Source organism: Pavona decussata, unplaced genomic scaffold (assembly GCF_977016875.1).
Source record: "Pavona decussata unplaced genomic scaffold, jaPavDecu1.1 SCAFFOLD_128, whole genome shotgun sequence".
Lineage (NCBI taxonomy): Eukaryota > Metazoa > Cnidaria > Anthozoa > Scleractinia > Agariciidae > Pavona > Pavona decussata.
The window spans coordinates 2,289,793-2,305,908 of record NW_028145542.1 but is presented as its reverse complement, the minus strand read 5'-3'; the positions used below and the strand labels follow the sequence as shown (position 1 = coordinate 2,305,908).

At 38.2% G+C, this 16,116-nt stretch overlaps 1 protein-coding gene across 1 annotated transcript; it reads left to right on the top strand.

Annotated features, from left to right (window-relative positions):
- Positions 1-11,844: 11,844 nt before the first annotated feature.
- LOC146468933 (adenosine receptor A3-like) lies at positions 11,845-12,872 on the top strand. Its single transcript, XM_085124098.1, has one exon. It carries the CDS (start codon positions 11,922-11,924, stop codon positions 12,870-12,872), a length of 951 nt encoding a protein of 316 aa, XP_084980224.1. The 5' UTR covers positions 11,845-11,921.
- The last annotated feature ends 3,244 nt before the right edge of the window (positions 12,873-16,116 follow it).

The following is a 16,116-nucleotide window of genomic DNA, read 5'->3' as shown; positions in this document are numbered from 1 at the left end:
ACATCTTTTGGTGACAAGTTACCGAGAAAAACCAACTTTCCGCCTACCTTAGACAAATGAAAATCGAAAAAGCGCTTCCATTTAGATTTAGAGTCATTTGAAAGATATTTAAGTATCCATGATATTTTTAAAGCCTTATTAAATTCCATTATGTCTAACATTTTTTGACCGCCATCTTGGTAACCTGCTATCATTTCAGTCCGTTTAATTTTGTCGCCCTTGTAATCCCAAAGGAATTTGAAAAGAAGGTCATTTGTCTCTTTCAATGATTTTGAGCACGACGTAGTTGACGACATCACATAAACAAGTTGTGACGCAGCAAGAGCCTTGATAACTGCAATTTTACCGATCAAGGTTAATCTCTTGTTTCCCCAATTATTTAAAATTTCGCCTACCTTGTGAACTTTCTCTTCATAATTTAACTTCTTACTTTCTTCGTAATTAATGCAGAACCAAACACCTAAAGCTCTAACCTTGCTATCCGCCCATTTCAGATTTTTATCAGAGCATAAAATTTGGTTTGACCCTTTCTTGGAGCCAATCCATAGGGCTTCAGTCTTTTCACAATTTACTCGTAAACCTGAAACCTCACCGAATTTTTCCAATATATAAAACGAGCGCTGAAGCGAATTTTGATTACCATCCAAAATCAGCGTGGTGTCATCTGCATATTGACTAAGCTTACATTCAGTGCTGCCTACTGTGATTCCTTTAACCTCATTGTCTTTGCGAATTGTAGTTGCTAACACCTCTGCGCACAAGATAAAAATGTAAGGCGAGAGGGGACAGCCCTGCCTTACACCTCGACCCAATTCAAAGAAACCTGTCGACCAACCATTATTTATAACACAGCTTTGAATATCACAATAAAACAGATTTATCCACTTTATAAAGGAAGAACCGAAACCAAAATGATGGAATGTTTTCTCGATAAATGCCCATTCGATAGTATCAAAGGCTTTCTCAAAGTCAACAAAGAGAAGTAGCCCAGGAATGTTCTTTGACTCTGTGTATGAGATGACATTATTAATCAAGCAAATGTTTTCTGCAATGGAGCGCCCTTTCAAGAAGCCAGTTTGGTCGTTGTCTACTAAATTTTCCAAAACAACCTTAAGTCGAGAGGCAATCACCTTGGAAGCAATTTTGTAGTCACAGTTTAATAATGTAATGGGTCTCCAGTTTTTTAGTTCTTGTAGAGACTTGTCTTTCTTCGGTATCAAAGAAATGATACCCCTTCTTTGCGTTATAGCAAGCTTACCCTTCTGATAACTTTTGTTAAGGCAACTTACGAGGAAAGGAGAGACATCCCCCCAGAACACTTTATAAAATTCTGCTGGGAGGCCGTCCGTTCCAGGCGATTTATCGGATTCCATTGATTTTAGAGCCTCGAGGCATTCTTTTTCAGTCATCAGTCCTTCGCATTTTTGCTTATTGATCTCATCAAGTGTAGGGTGTTCCTGACTAAAAAAGCAGATCGTCAGAAGATGTCACTGCGGTGTTTTTTGAAGCGTAAAGCGTACTATAAAAGCAATTGCACTCTTCTAAAATATCTAAGTCGTTCGTAACATATGAACCGTTACTCGCCTTAATCTGCATTATTGTTTTCCTCCTACAATGCCTGTTCTCTAAATTCAAGAAATATTTGCTATTTTTCTCACCTTCATTGTACCATCTGGCCTTAGATCTAATTATGGCCCCTTTTGTTTTGTACTGCATGATACTCTCCAATTCAGTTTTCTTCAATCTTATCTGTTCCTCAAGAACTTCTTTATCATTGTTTACATCCTGTTCCAATTGCCTTTCTAGGGCGGCTAACTCACGTTCAGTGTTTGCCTCTTTATTTTTCATCTTCTTCATTTTAGCTTTGGAATATTTCATTGAGGCATCTCTAATTTCAAGTTTCAACATTTCCCACAGCAACACTTCATCGACTCCTTCATCGTTTTCGTATTGGCTGACTGTTTCGGTGATTGTCGATTTGATAGCATTCACATAATCAACTTCACTCAAAAGCGCACAATTCAATTTCCAGAAACCTGGTCCTCTGGGATTTGAATGATAGTTGATGTCAATTTTACACATCGAATGATCGGTTTTGTACCCAGGAAGAATATCAGCATTTGAGATTCTTCCCGCGATACTTAAGCTAACCAAAAAGAAATCTAAACGACAATGTATTTCTGGTCTATTCCGTCTCCAAGTGTATCTTTTTTCCTCGGGGTTTAAGTCCCTCCATATGTCAGTCAGATCCAAATTATTCTGAATAGATTTAAGTTCTTTCAAGGAATTCCAGTGTGTTGTTTGCTTCCCACCCTTTTTGTCTTTTCAAATATCCAAAACCAGATTGAAATCTCCGCCGAGAAAAATTTCCTCGCATTTAAATGACAACATTTGTTCGCTCACTGTTTTAAAGAAAACTGGATCATCTGTATTCGGAGCGTAAATATTGCAGATCGTCAAGGTCAGCTCACCAACTTCCAAATCAACAATAATGTATCTGCCCTCTTTATCACAGAGCTGCCTCAAGATTTTGAAGGAAAAGTTGTTATTAAAAAGAATAGCGACACCTAATTTGTTGCTCATCAGACCACTGAATAAAGCTGAATAGCCCCATTCAGCTGCCCAATTCTCAGAAGACTTTTCCGTACAATGAACTTCTTGTAACATATAAATAGAAAAATTTTTCTTTTTAAGCCAATAAAATAATTCTCTCCTTTTTTCATCATTAGCTAAGCCTCGGACATTAAGCGAAGATAAAGTTATTTTAGCCATCTATAAAGAAGTAAAGGAAAAAAAACTATTGTAGGTACTCCGATATTTGCATACGTCATTCGTAGGGTTGTTAATCCTTTTGCAAAACTTGGCCATATACAAGACATACAGTGAAATAAAGACGAGTTTAAACAAATAGTTACGTTAATTACAGAAAACATAAAAAGTATACTTAAGTTGGGTCCGGCTTAAAGGCTCCTGTAAAGACACTTGATACTCTGTTCACGGTTGCGGTCTGTATCTTTTACCATTTATGTACAGTTTGTCGTAAACCAGTTTTGTATCATGACCCTCCTTCTTTGCTTCTTTCATTGCCTTGATTAAACCCTTCCGTATTTCAACGATCTCTCTCGGAAAATCCTGTGAAATGCCATAATTTGTGCCTGCTAGTGTACGGGCATTCGATAGTATGCGCTCCTTATCTTTGTGAAAGCTGAACTTTGCAATGATTGGGCGAGGTTTCTTGTCTTGCCTGACCTTGCCAAGGCGATGTGCCCGTTCGATCGGTATTTCATCAATTTCTTCCTCCATATTGAGGTTTCTTTCTAGGAAGGTGTATAGCAGAGTTTCTGTCGTGGAACTGGATTCTTGTCGCTCTTCGGGGATATTGTAGAAAATAAGATTATTCCGTCTGCTATGGCTTTCGAGCTTCACAGCACGTTCCTTTTCCACATCAACAGCTTGTGTTAATTTATTCACACTTTCGGTGAGCGTTGATAGCGTCTTCTGTTGAGCGTCGGCTTTCTCAGTCAAGGTCACTATGGACTTATGAGCGTTTCCTTGGATGTGCTCGAGAAATGTTTTGCGTCCTTCAGTGCGCAGACCTGGAGGAGCACTTGAAGAGTCAAGCAAAAAAAAAAAAAAAAGAGACAAAGAGCGCACTTGGATATGTGCCTCTGAAATTCCAACCACTTGAAACCTGGACTCATGAGATGTGTGTCCTTGGTCGCTGCGACGAAGATAAAACTCGACAGGGAAAGGATGGAGAGCTTACTTTTGGCGGGCCTTGGAAAGGCCAAGATTGTTTTCCCTAACAAGAAAGCTACACATGAGGAATTCCCAGTTCTTCCTCGGCTATCCGTGGGCATAAACATGTTATAAAGAATAAAATTTAACCATTTAAAAGCTGTATGAAAACATTACGAAGAAGCCCTCAATTCGAGAAAAAACCGTGAATTTGGCATTTGGTGCTGTTCTTTCGCTCGTTCGGTCATATCCAATGTCTATATGCACAGAGGACTGAAAAATAAAAACTTTAATAAAAGGTACACACTAATAGCCCATTTTCAAACTAATTACAACCGTGCAATTGGCTTCTTATGATGATCTTTCGGTTATGGGGCTGGGTTGGCTTTCGGTCATGTGGTTTGTTCATTTTGGCTGGTATACGTGGGGTATTTGTCTGATTATTCGGTTAGTCTCTCAATGGCCTTAGTGGTTTCGGCCTTATGTTCACTGGTCTTTCTGTCTGTCTGTCCCTTCCCATATATCCGTATGGTTCAGTTATCTTCACTAGTGCTACTAGTAACACGGTTTTCTACAAACAAATTAGCTTTTTATATGTCCCGTATAAGCTTAATCTTAAAAATTTAAAAGCTATATTAAAACATCAGAAGTTTTCCCTTCGTGTTTAAATATTGAAGCTGCAATGCTATAGAGCGAGACTTCATCTTTCTCCACCGATCTGGCACACAAAGAACGTTATTAGCTCGAACGGGATTGATGTTGGCCTTCCATTTCCCGATCGACTCAACTTCCAAACTCTACGTCATGTACTTGTAATCCTTGTGTCGCTACATCAGCATGGCATCTCTTGGTTAACCGCTGACCGAATGTTAACTAAGAGCGAAAACTACAGTCGACTCCCGATAACTCGAACTTTTAAGGGAAATTGAAAAAGGTTCGATTTATCGGGAGTTCGAGTTATCGAGGGTAAAATTATATAGAAAATGACCTGAAAGGAAAGGAAAATTGGTTCGAGTTAGCGTGAGGTTCGAGTTAGCGAAGGTTCGAGTTATCGGGAGTCGACTGTATTTACGATCCAAGGTGGGGTACGATCGAATGGCATGAAGGTACGATCGAAACGATCGAATGGCATGGAGTTACGATTGAATGGCATACGAGTACGATCGAATGGCATGGAGGTACGAATGAATGGCATACGGGTACGATAAGTTTTCGCTTGTGTTCGTTTTGCGTATCGTGTTTGACGAAAAATAAGAAAGAAAAGAGTCTGTGGTTGAAAACTAAGAAGAAAACTGGTCCTAAAGAAAACTGAGAAGAAGAAAGTTTCCGACGCGATGAAGGATGGCGAAAAACTCTTGCCGAAACCGCATAAGCGCGTAGCGCATAAGCTCAGGTACAGTAATCGATATATCGAGTTCTTTGAGGCCCTTTCCCTCCCCACATATTGCGCTCAACGCTGGCCTCCAGGGTCCAGTTGTTCAAAGCCCGATTAAGCTAATCCTGGGTTAACGAGAACTTTGATTTTAGTTCCATTACTAGACAATAAAGGTTTTTCGAAAAGTTTTTGTCCTCCAGTTTTGATTTTAGACTTTTCTTTGCTATTAGTTAAAATTAGCTTTGTAAAGCATTTTTTAACGGGCGAAATGAAAACCTCGGTTAACTTTTAATCGGAGATTAGCGTTAATCGGCTTCCGAACAACCGGCCCAGGTTGTGGGTCAAACCTGCAAAGCAGAAAAACTCGGATATCGAACTTCAAGCTTGCGACGGCAATTTATTTGCATGGATAATGGTATATATAAATAGTCCTTCAACGTACCCCAGTGACCGCATTTCTGCCTGCAGCTGTTCTTCCGGATCGATGGGGCTCACCGTCGAGGCCACTGCAGTTTTCCTTTTCTTCGAAGAATTTTTTCTGCCAGGCATTTCGCAAGGAAATCCGAGAAATTCTGACTGGTAATAGAACTGCAGTCACGCACTCAACTATTTTCCGGCGCGACACCAGTAATCTCAGGGGACTCAGCAGTAGGTCTCCTGGACTCTGTAAAACGGGGATACGGATGGGCGGATGCAGACGGCGGACGGCGGATGACGTATGGTGGATGGCGGATGGGGCTTTTAAAAAAAAAAAGAAAAAGAAAAAAGAAAATAGCATATTGAGACTGTTAAATTTATTGGTTAATTGTCCCCTTATAATACATGCTAGCTTCGGCTATTTTCTTTTTTTAATTTGAATTAATTTATATTTTATTGTCAGTCAAACAGCGAAAACACTATAGAATGTTTCTTCTCGTTTTTCAACCAAATCAGTCTGAGTTTGCAGTGGAACTCCGTACATTAGTACGACACACCATCCGGCAAAACAACACGTTCACATTCATGAACATTTACGGGATAATTTGATTAACGGGAAAAGTACTGTATGAGCTGTTGTTAGGAATTCTAGATTGGCAATCGTGGTTATTGTTCGAACAGACAGATCGATACTAGTTATTAAAAATTATTGTAAGATGTCCAAAGATTTCCCTTCGTAGGACTTGCAACCGGAAACTGACCGAAAAAAACTGTTTTTCCGCCGTCCGCCCTTATCCTCGTTTTACAGAGTCCGCCACAGTGTTGAAATATGGCGCAGCAAGGGCGTGAAATGTTTGTAAACCTTTAGAAGGGACTCTGTAAAACGAGGATACGGACGGGCGGATGCGGGCGGCGGAAGGTGGATGGCGTTTTACAGAGTCCCCTACACCAGTTAGAATGAAAGTAAAGAAGGAAAATGAACAAACATAATTATTAAAAGAGAACGTCATCCGTAAGCGCCCAAGGTGGCAATAATGGGGTTGACAGGACTGCGCGACTCTCATGTGCGTGTTTTAGCCTAAATAAGTTTTGCCCTCACGGGTATGTCTTTCAGAGAACACCCTTTTCTCTACTGAAGAAATGAGCGGGTGTTTCCTGTAAATTTTCTTTTAGCGCTGGTTTTTCTTGTTATTAAATGCCATTGATGATTTGGAGGATTTGCGCCATAGTCACTGAACAAAGCCATGTGCTTAACTGTCGCATGTTTTGTATTTTAATCTCAAAGGTCATTCTATCTATTTGACCTCTTGTTGCTTCTGTTTAGCGACTGTCGTTGTTATGCCGTTCAGGCTTGGTATGGCTCATTTCAGTGTGTTTTGTGACAGTATAGCCTCTCTTTTCGTCTTTGTGTGGGTAGGATTTGAACCATGTATGAATAATCATTATCTTGCTGCTTTTGTATTACCGGACCCGGCTTTTTGCTCTTGTGGCAAGATGTTGTGTGTCTTATCACGGCTATTTGTCTCTTGATCCTTTCCTTAGCATTGTAACTCTTTTGAAAGCTATGCAATGCGTTAAATTGAGAGCTAAAGGCCGCTAAAGTTACAGCTGTGTTTTTGTTGTCGCTCCGCTCCGCTCTGCAACTGTGACGTTTGTATTGCGGGAGCTTAGTATTTTCCTCCTGTGTTTTGATTACGTGCTTTGGCCAGGGGCTGCTTCGAGTCCTTCGGCCGTTAGTAAATTCTGTTGCATTTAAGGCAATGGTCAGGCAAGACCGCGGTTTCGATCCTAACGTTGTGGATCTCTTCAGTTGTCGATTCTTTAGAAATGATAGAGATGAATTCTCAGTATCATTTCACGACAGCAATTTTTAGTTTAACAACAAAAACATCTCGAGGCACTCAGCTTACAGATTCAGACAGCCAACCTTAACAGTCCATGGGTTTATTATCGAAAGGATTTTACAGTCAGGTATTTTTCGGCGTGGAGTGGTGGGGTGGTTATATTAGGAATTTAATGTTTTATCGTAAACCAAAAACAAACAACAAAGGTTCATTTTGTCTAAGTTTCTCTCTAAAGACCACGTTTCTGCAGGCTTGAAAATGAAAGGTTATTGGATAAACTGGAAATTGGATCTTTCTCCTCAGTTATGAAGAGTTGGTCACGATGAACGAAAGTGTTGGTTTGAAAGACTAATGAGAACGTGGCAGAAACGTTTTAACCGATGGACTTCCTTTAACTGAACAGCTGCTTGGTAGTGATATATGGAAACACTAAGTTAACAGCTTAAAATCGGATCTCCTCCCTCAATTATGAAGACTTGGTCATGATGAACAAACTGTTGTTTTGAAAGACCTTTTATTAGATTGAAATTAATTTTTTTAGCTTTAAAAGTTGACCAATAACCGTTTGTGGCTGTGACATGTTATGACTAGCAATATAAACAGAAATATATGAAGCTCTATCCAAGTTTAATTTGCTTGTAAACAGGTGAATGTTTTTGAGAATTCAAATGTTTTCTCCTCCCCTCCTCATAAGTATACAACATTTCTTTTTGACATTATCGTACAATTCCAAACATACGTCCCTGAGAAAATAAGTCCACCAAGAGAGAGCCTCCTTAAATTTCTGGGCCATATATTTCTTTAATAATTATCCCTTGTGAATATTAGCTTACAGACAGCTGATGAAAGCTGTTTTAAGCTGTAAACATCATCAATTTTTCAAGCGGTTTTACATTGTGTTTACTGTCGAGCCCACGCATAATTGCCTCCAATATCCGTTGCCTTAAACAAACCCTTCCCGAAAATATACCGCGAAAAAGACTATTGAACGAATTTAAGTGTAGGGCACATACTTAGAAGTTTACGGCATGCCAGCTTCAAAGTAATTAATGAGAACGTAGCAGGAAATTTTTAACATCGACATCCTTAAACTGAACAGCAGCGTGGTAGGGATGTATGGAAACACTAAGTTGACAGCTTAAAACCTCGAACCTTAACAGTCCATGGGTTTATTATGGGAAGGATTTTACAGTGTGATATTTTTTAGCCAGGAGGGGTGGGGTGGTTTTACTCTGAATTTTATGTTATATCGCAAACTAGTAACAAACAACAGAGGTTCATTTTTTTCTGTTTCTCGCCAACGAGCTTGAAAATGAAAGGTTATTGGATAAACTGGAAATTGGATCTTCCCCCTGAGTTATGGAGACTTGGTCATGATGAACAAAGTGTTGGTTTGAAAGACTTTTTAGTAGCTTGAAAACATTTTTTTTAGCATTAAAAGTTGACCAATAACCGTTTGTCGCTGTGACAAGTTATATTTAGCAATATAAACAGAAACATATGAAGATCTATCAAAACCATCTTTAAAGATTAATTTGCTAATAAACAGGTGATTGCTGTTCGAGAATTCAAATCTTTTCTCTTCTCCTCCCCATAAGTTTACAACATTCATATCTTGATATCACCTTACAATTCCAAACATAAGTCCCTGAGAAAATAAGCCCACCAAAAGAGAATGTCCTCAAATTTTTGGGCCATATATTTTTTCGATAATTATCTCTCATGAATATTAGCTTATAGACCGCTGATGGAAGCTGTTTTAAGCTGTAAACATGATGATTATTTCAAGCGGGTTTTGAGTTGTGTTTATTCTCAAGCCTACGCATAATTGCCTCCAATATCCGCTGCCTGAAAGAAACCCTTCCCCAAAATGTACCGCGAAAAAGACTATTGAACCAATTTAAGTGTAGGGCACATACTAAGAAGTTTACGGCAAGCCAGCTTCAAAGTGATTAATGAGAACGTGGCAGGAAATTTTTGACATCGACTTCGTTAAACTGAACAGCTGCTTGGTAGGGATACATGGAAACACATAGTTGAGTGACAGCTTAAAACCTCGAACCTTAACAGTCCATGGGTTTATTATGGGAAGGATTTTACGGTGTGATATTTTTTAGCGAGGAAGGGTGGGGTGGTTTTACTCTGAATTTTATATTATATTGCAAACCAGTAAAAAACAACAGAGGTTCATTTTTTCTGTTTCTCGCCAACGAGCCTAAAAATGAAAGGTTATTGGATAAACTGGAGATTGGATCTTCTCCCTCAATTATGAAGACTTGGTCACGATGAACAAACTGTTGTTTTAAAAGACCTTTTATTAGCATGAAATCAATTTTTTAGCATTAAAAGTTGACCAATAACCGTTTGTCACTGTGACATGTTATGACTAACAATATAAACAGAAATATATGAAGATCTATCCAAGTTTAATTTGCTTGTAAACTGGTGAATGTTTTTCGAGAATTCAAATCTTTTCTCTTTCTCTCCCCATAAGAATACTACATTCATTTCTTGATATCACCGTACAATTCCAAACATAAGTCCCTGAGAAAATAAGCCCACCAAAAGAGAATCTCCTCAAATTTCTGGGCCGTATATTTCTTCGATAATTAACTCTCATGAATATTAGCTGATAGACCGCTGATGGAAGCTGTTTTAAGCTGTAAACATCATGATTATTTTAAGCGGGTTTTAAGCAAGCCCACGCATAATTGCCTCCAATATACGTTTCCTGCAACAAACCCTCCCCAAAAATGAGCCGCTAAAAGATTATTAAGCGAATTGAAGCTTAGGGATCATACTTAGAATTTTACGGCATGCCAACTTCGAAGTTATTAATGAGAACGTGGCAGAAACGTTTTAACCGATAGACTTCCTTAAACTGAACAGCTGCGTGGTAGTGATATATGGAGACACTAAGTTAACAGCTTGAAATCGGATCTTCTCCCTCAATTATGAAGACTTGGTCATGATGAACAAACTGTTGTTTTGAAAGACCTTTTGTTAGCTTGAAATCAATTTTTTAGCATTAAGAGTTGACCAATAACCGTTTGTGGCTGTGACATGTTATGACTAGCAATATAAACAGAAATATATGAAGCTCTATCCAAGTTTAATTTGCTTGTAAACAGGTGAATGTTTTCGAGAATTTAAATGTTTTCTCTTCCCTCCCCATAAGTATACAACATTCATTTCTTGATATTATCGTACAATTCCAAACATACGTCCCTGAGAAAATAAGGTCACCAAAAGAGATTCTCCTCAAATTTCTGGGCCATATATTTCTTCGATAATTATCCCTCGTGAATATTAGCTTATAGACCGCTGATGGAAGCTGTTTTAAGCTGTAAACATCATGATTATTTCAAGCGGTTTTAAGTTGTGTTTATTCTCAAGCCCACGCATATTCCCCCCAATATCCGTTTCCTGGAACAAACCCTCCCGGAAAATAAATCGCTAAAAAGACCATTGAACGCTCCTACTTGGAAGTTTACGGCATGCCAGCTTTAAAGCTATTAATGAGAACGTGGCAGGAAATTTTTAACATCGACTTCCTTAAACGGCACATGCAGCTGCGCGGTTGTGATATACGGAAACACTAAGTTAAAAAACCTCCAACCTTAACAGTCCATGGGTTTATTATCGGAAGGATTTTACCGAGGATTTTAACCGAGGGGTGGGATGGTGATATTCTGAATTTGATGTTACAACGCAAACCAGGAACGAATACCGGAGCTTTGTTTTTTTTCTGGTTCCCTCCAACGAATATGTTCCTGCAGGCTTGAAAATGAAAGATCGTTGAACTGAACTGGAATTGGATGTTTCCCGTCAGTTATGAAGACTTGGTCATGATGACTGAACAAACTGTGGTTTTGAAAGACTTTTTATTGGTTGAAATCATTCCTTTTAGCATTAAAATTGAAGTTGACTAATAAACCGTTTGTCCCTGTGACAAGTTATGTCTAAAAATATAAACAGAAATATATAAAGATCTACCAAAACCATCTTTGAAGATTAATTTGCTTGTAAACAGTTCAATGTTTTTCTACAATTCTACTCCCTCTCCTAATAAGTATACGACATTTATATCTTGGTATCCCAAAAATTACAAAAAAAAGTTCCTGAGAAAATAAGCCCACCAAAAGAGAATCTCCTAAAATTTGCCGGGAATATATTCCTCCGATAATTATCCCTCATGAATATTAGCTTATAGACTTTTAATGTCAGCTGTTTCAAGCGGTAAATATCATGATTATTGCAAGGGATTTTAAGTTGTGTTTTTGTTCTTAAGCAGACGCATAAATCTCTGTAATAACGATGAGCGGCCACCTAAAACAAGCGCTCTCCGAAAATAAGTCACTAAAAAGAGCAACGAAGGAACCTGAGCCAAGGGCTCATATTTAAAACTTTACGGCGTTTCAGATTCCAAGTTATTAAGGAGAATGTGGAAGGAAATTTTTAATTTCGGCTTACTATATGCTTAATATACAGTATAAAGGAGCCGAATAAAACTGAATTGCTCATACACTAGCTCACACTGCAGTAACATGGCGATGGAAAACTTTACTGGAGACGGAAACCATAAATTATACCAAGAGCTGTACTGCTCGACAGAATTAACTGGAGGTGTACACAACCAGCTAATAATCCTTTCAGTGTTAAACATTTTTCTTTCCATTAATGCATTTCTGGGAAATACTCTGATCCTAGTCGCCCTTCACAAGGACAGGTTGCTTCATGCGCCCTCCAAACTGTTGTTTGGCAGCCTGGCGATAACGGATCTCTGTGTTGGTATGATTGTGGACCCTTTACATGTTACCCTCTGGATGTCTATGGTGAACGAACAATGGAATATTTGTCGCTTTACATTTGCCTCAGTAACTATAACAGCCTATTTTTTTATTTGTTTAGTGTATTTGTTGACATTGTCTGCCATAATTGTGGACAGACTTCTCGCCCTGTTGTTAGGGCTCAGATACAGACAAGTTGTAACCTTAAAGCGAACATATGTAACTGCGATTGCTTTTTGGGTTTTCTCCTTTGTGGGTTCCATAGCGTTCCTCTGGAATGAACTAATATCATCATGCTATAGCTACATAATTATACCACTGTGTCTAGTTACCTCGATTTACTGTTACACAAGGATTTTTCTCAGGCTGCGTCATCATCAAACTCAAGTTCAAGACAATGTTCAAGGACAACCAAACCAAACAATTTTACAGAACATTGCGCGATACAGAAAGACAGTGTCCACTGCACTGTGGTTGCAGTTAACATTAGCTGTTTCTTATTTACCAGTTACTTTAGTGGGGCCGTTGGTAATTCAGGAAAGAATTCGAGGTGAACTGGCTTCAGCTACTTTTCTAGCGTTCCAATTTACTTTAACATTAGTTTATTTCAACTTATCATTAAACCCAATTTTTTACTGCTGGAAGATCATAGAAGTCAGACAAAGAGCGAAGGATACAATCAGAAAACTATTTTGTTCATCAAGTTAAGAGTTACGAAATGTTTTGTGCCGGTATCGGTAGTTTAGTTTAAAGCGGTATGTAAGCGGCTGTTCATACCCAGGTTAACACTTGTATAATAAAATGTTATTCTGCAAACATATCAGTTTGTTATGCAGTTGCCTGTGTAGTATAAATCCTTGTTATGCATATACGAGTGCAAAAATAAAGCATATTCATCTAAGAAATGGAAACCGCCTCGATCTTCCATTATTTTCTGATCCACCGTTTTATCCAAATGCTGAAGTGTAGTAAGCCTAAGTGCCAGCCTAAATTGTAAACAGTCATCAAGTTTGCGCGAGAGAAGTCATCTTTACACGCGCAGTGACCGGGTTAAAGCCGTAAGAAAGTAAGTTAACAAGGATCGAAAACTCCTCAGCCACACGAGATAGCGAAAACATTTGTTCCTTCGTCAGTAATTGCCGTTTTATCGCTTGGAGAAATTAGCCCACAATTCGCAAATACGGGAAAGGTTTTATTCTTAAAGTCCATATTCGGGTGACAAAAGATTGAAATAGCTTTTGATAAACACACTGGAAAGATGTGGGGTTTCCTTTATTTTGGTTCTAACTAAACCCTTTTGAGTTGAGTTTATTTAAATTCAAAAATAATTTGCAAATGAAAGTAAAGAAAAAGTGAACAAACCTAATTATTAAAGGAGAACATCGTCTATAATTTCGGTGGATAATGTGTTAAGAGAGACGGAAAGGAAAGTTCTTTCGATCGATTTACCGTAAAATTTAGAATACATTATAAACCTTGCAGCTTCTAAGCGTTTAAAAGACTATTTATATATGAACATTTTTTGATGTAGTTTAACAATAAAATCGTTTTGAAATAGTAACTTGACGGTTTAAAACAGTCAGCCACGGACCATGGACTTATTAGAATCTTATGTTATATCGCAAACCAGATGCACAAAAAAAGCGAACAGGAAAAGTTCATTTTTTCCAACTCTCCCTCCAACAATCACATTTGTGAGGCTTGATTAAATGAAATGTTATTGCCCCACTGTGTCTAGTTACCTCCATTTACTGTTACACAAGGATTTTTCTCGGGCTGCGTCATCATCAAACGCAAAATCAAGACAATGTTCAAGGACAAGGAAATCCACAGAACATTGCACGATACAGAAAGACAGTGTCCATTGTATTTTGGTTGCAATAAAAGTTAGTGTTTTGTTATTTACCATTTACTTTAGTGACTCCGTTGGTAATTGAGCAAGCAGCAAGAGGTGAACTGTCTTCAGCTACACTTCAGTTCTTGCTTTAAAATTTTATTTAATATTAGTTTATTTCAACTCGTCATTAAATCCAATTCTTTACGGCTGCAAGATATCACAAAAGTCAGACAAGATTCGAAGGACACAATCAGAAAACTATTTTGTTCATCAAGTTAAGAGTTACGAAATGTTTTGTGCCGGTATCGGTAGTTTAGTTTAAAGCGGTATGTAAGCGGTTGTTCATACACAAGTTAACACTAGTACAGTATAATTGACAATAAAATGTAATTCTGCGAAACATATTTTATTATGCAGTTGTCTTTGTACTATAAATGCTTGTTGTGCATATACGAGTGCGAAAGACCTTGATTCATGTAATTAATGCAACCCGCTCGACTGTCTTCGATTATTTTCCGATCCACCGTTTATTCGAATGCTTAAGTGTTGTAAGCGTAAGTGCCAGCCTAAATGTTTATATCGAGTCATCAAGCTTGGGCAAGAGAAGTCATCTTTACACACGCAGTCACCGGGTTAAAGCCGCAAGAAAGTCAGTTCACTGTTCGAAAACTGCTCAGCCACACGAGAGAAGAATTCAAATCTTTCCTCTTCCCCTCCCCATAAGTATACAACATTCATTTCTTGGTATCACCGTACAATTCCAAACATAAGTCCCTGAGAAAATAATCCCACCAAAAGAGAATCTCCTTAAATTTCTGGGCCATATGTTTCTTCGATAATTATCCCTCATGCATATTACCTTATAGACTGCTGATGGAAGCTGTTTTAAGCTGTAAACATCATGATTATCCCAAGCGGTTTTAAGTTGTGTTTATTCTCAAGCCCACGCATAATTGCCTCCAATATCCGTTTCCTGGAACAAGCCCTCCCCTTAAAATTCATGGGGTGGTTATATTCGGAATTTAATGTTTTATCGTAAACCAGAAATGAACAACAAAGGTTCATGTTTTCATTGTTTCCCTCTAGCGAGCACGTTTCTGCAGGCTTGAAAATGAAAGGTTCAGTTGGATAAATTGGAAATTACATTTTTATTCTCAGTTATGAAAACTTTCATTGGTCATGAAGAATAAATTGTTGTTTTGAAACACTTTTTATTGACTTGAAAACAGTTTCTTAGCATTAAAAGTTGACCAATATACAGTTTGTCGCCGCAACAAGTTATGACTAGAAACACAAACATATGAAGATCTATCAAAATCATCTTTAAAGGTTAATTTGCCTATAAACAGATGATTGTTTTTCGAGAATTCAAATATTTTCTCTTCCCCTCCCCATAAGTATACAACATTCATTTTTTTATATACAATTCCAAACATAAGTCCCTAGATAATAAGCCCACCGAAAGAGAATCTTCTCAAATTTATGGGCCATATATTTCTTCGATAATTATCCCTCGTAAATATTAACTTACAGACTGCTGATGGAAGCTGTTTTAATTTATAAACATCATGATTGTTTCAAGCGGTTTTAAATTGTGTTTATTCTCAAGCCCACGCATAATTTCCTCCAACATCCGTTTCCTGAGGCAAATCCTCCCCGAAAATGAGCCGGTAAAAAGGCTATTCAACGAATTTAAGCGTAGGGCTCATACTTATAATTTTACGACATGCCTACTTCGAAGTTACTAAATAAGCAGAACGTGGCAGGAAATTTTTAACATGGACTTCCTTAAACTGAAACAGCTGCGTGGTAGTGATATATGGAAACACCAAGTTAAGAGCTTAAAAACTCCAACCTTGAGAGTCCACGGGTTTATTATCGGAAGAATTTTACAGTCTGATATTTTTCGGCGAGGAGAGGTGGGGTGGTTACATTCTGAATTTTATGTTAGATCGCAAAAAAGGAAAGAACAACTGTCAGAGGTTCATTTTTTTATGTTTCCCTCAAACAAACACGTTTCTGCAGGCTCGAAGATGAAAGGTTATTGGATAAACTGGAAATTGGATCTTTCCCCTCAGTTATGAAGACTTTGTCATGATGAACAAACTGTAGTTT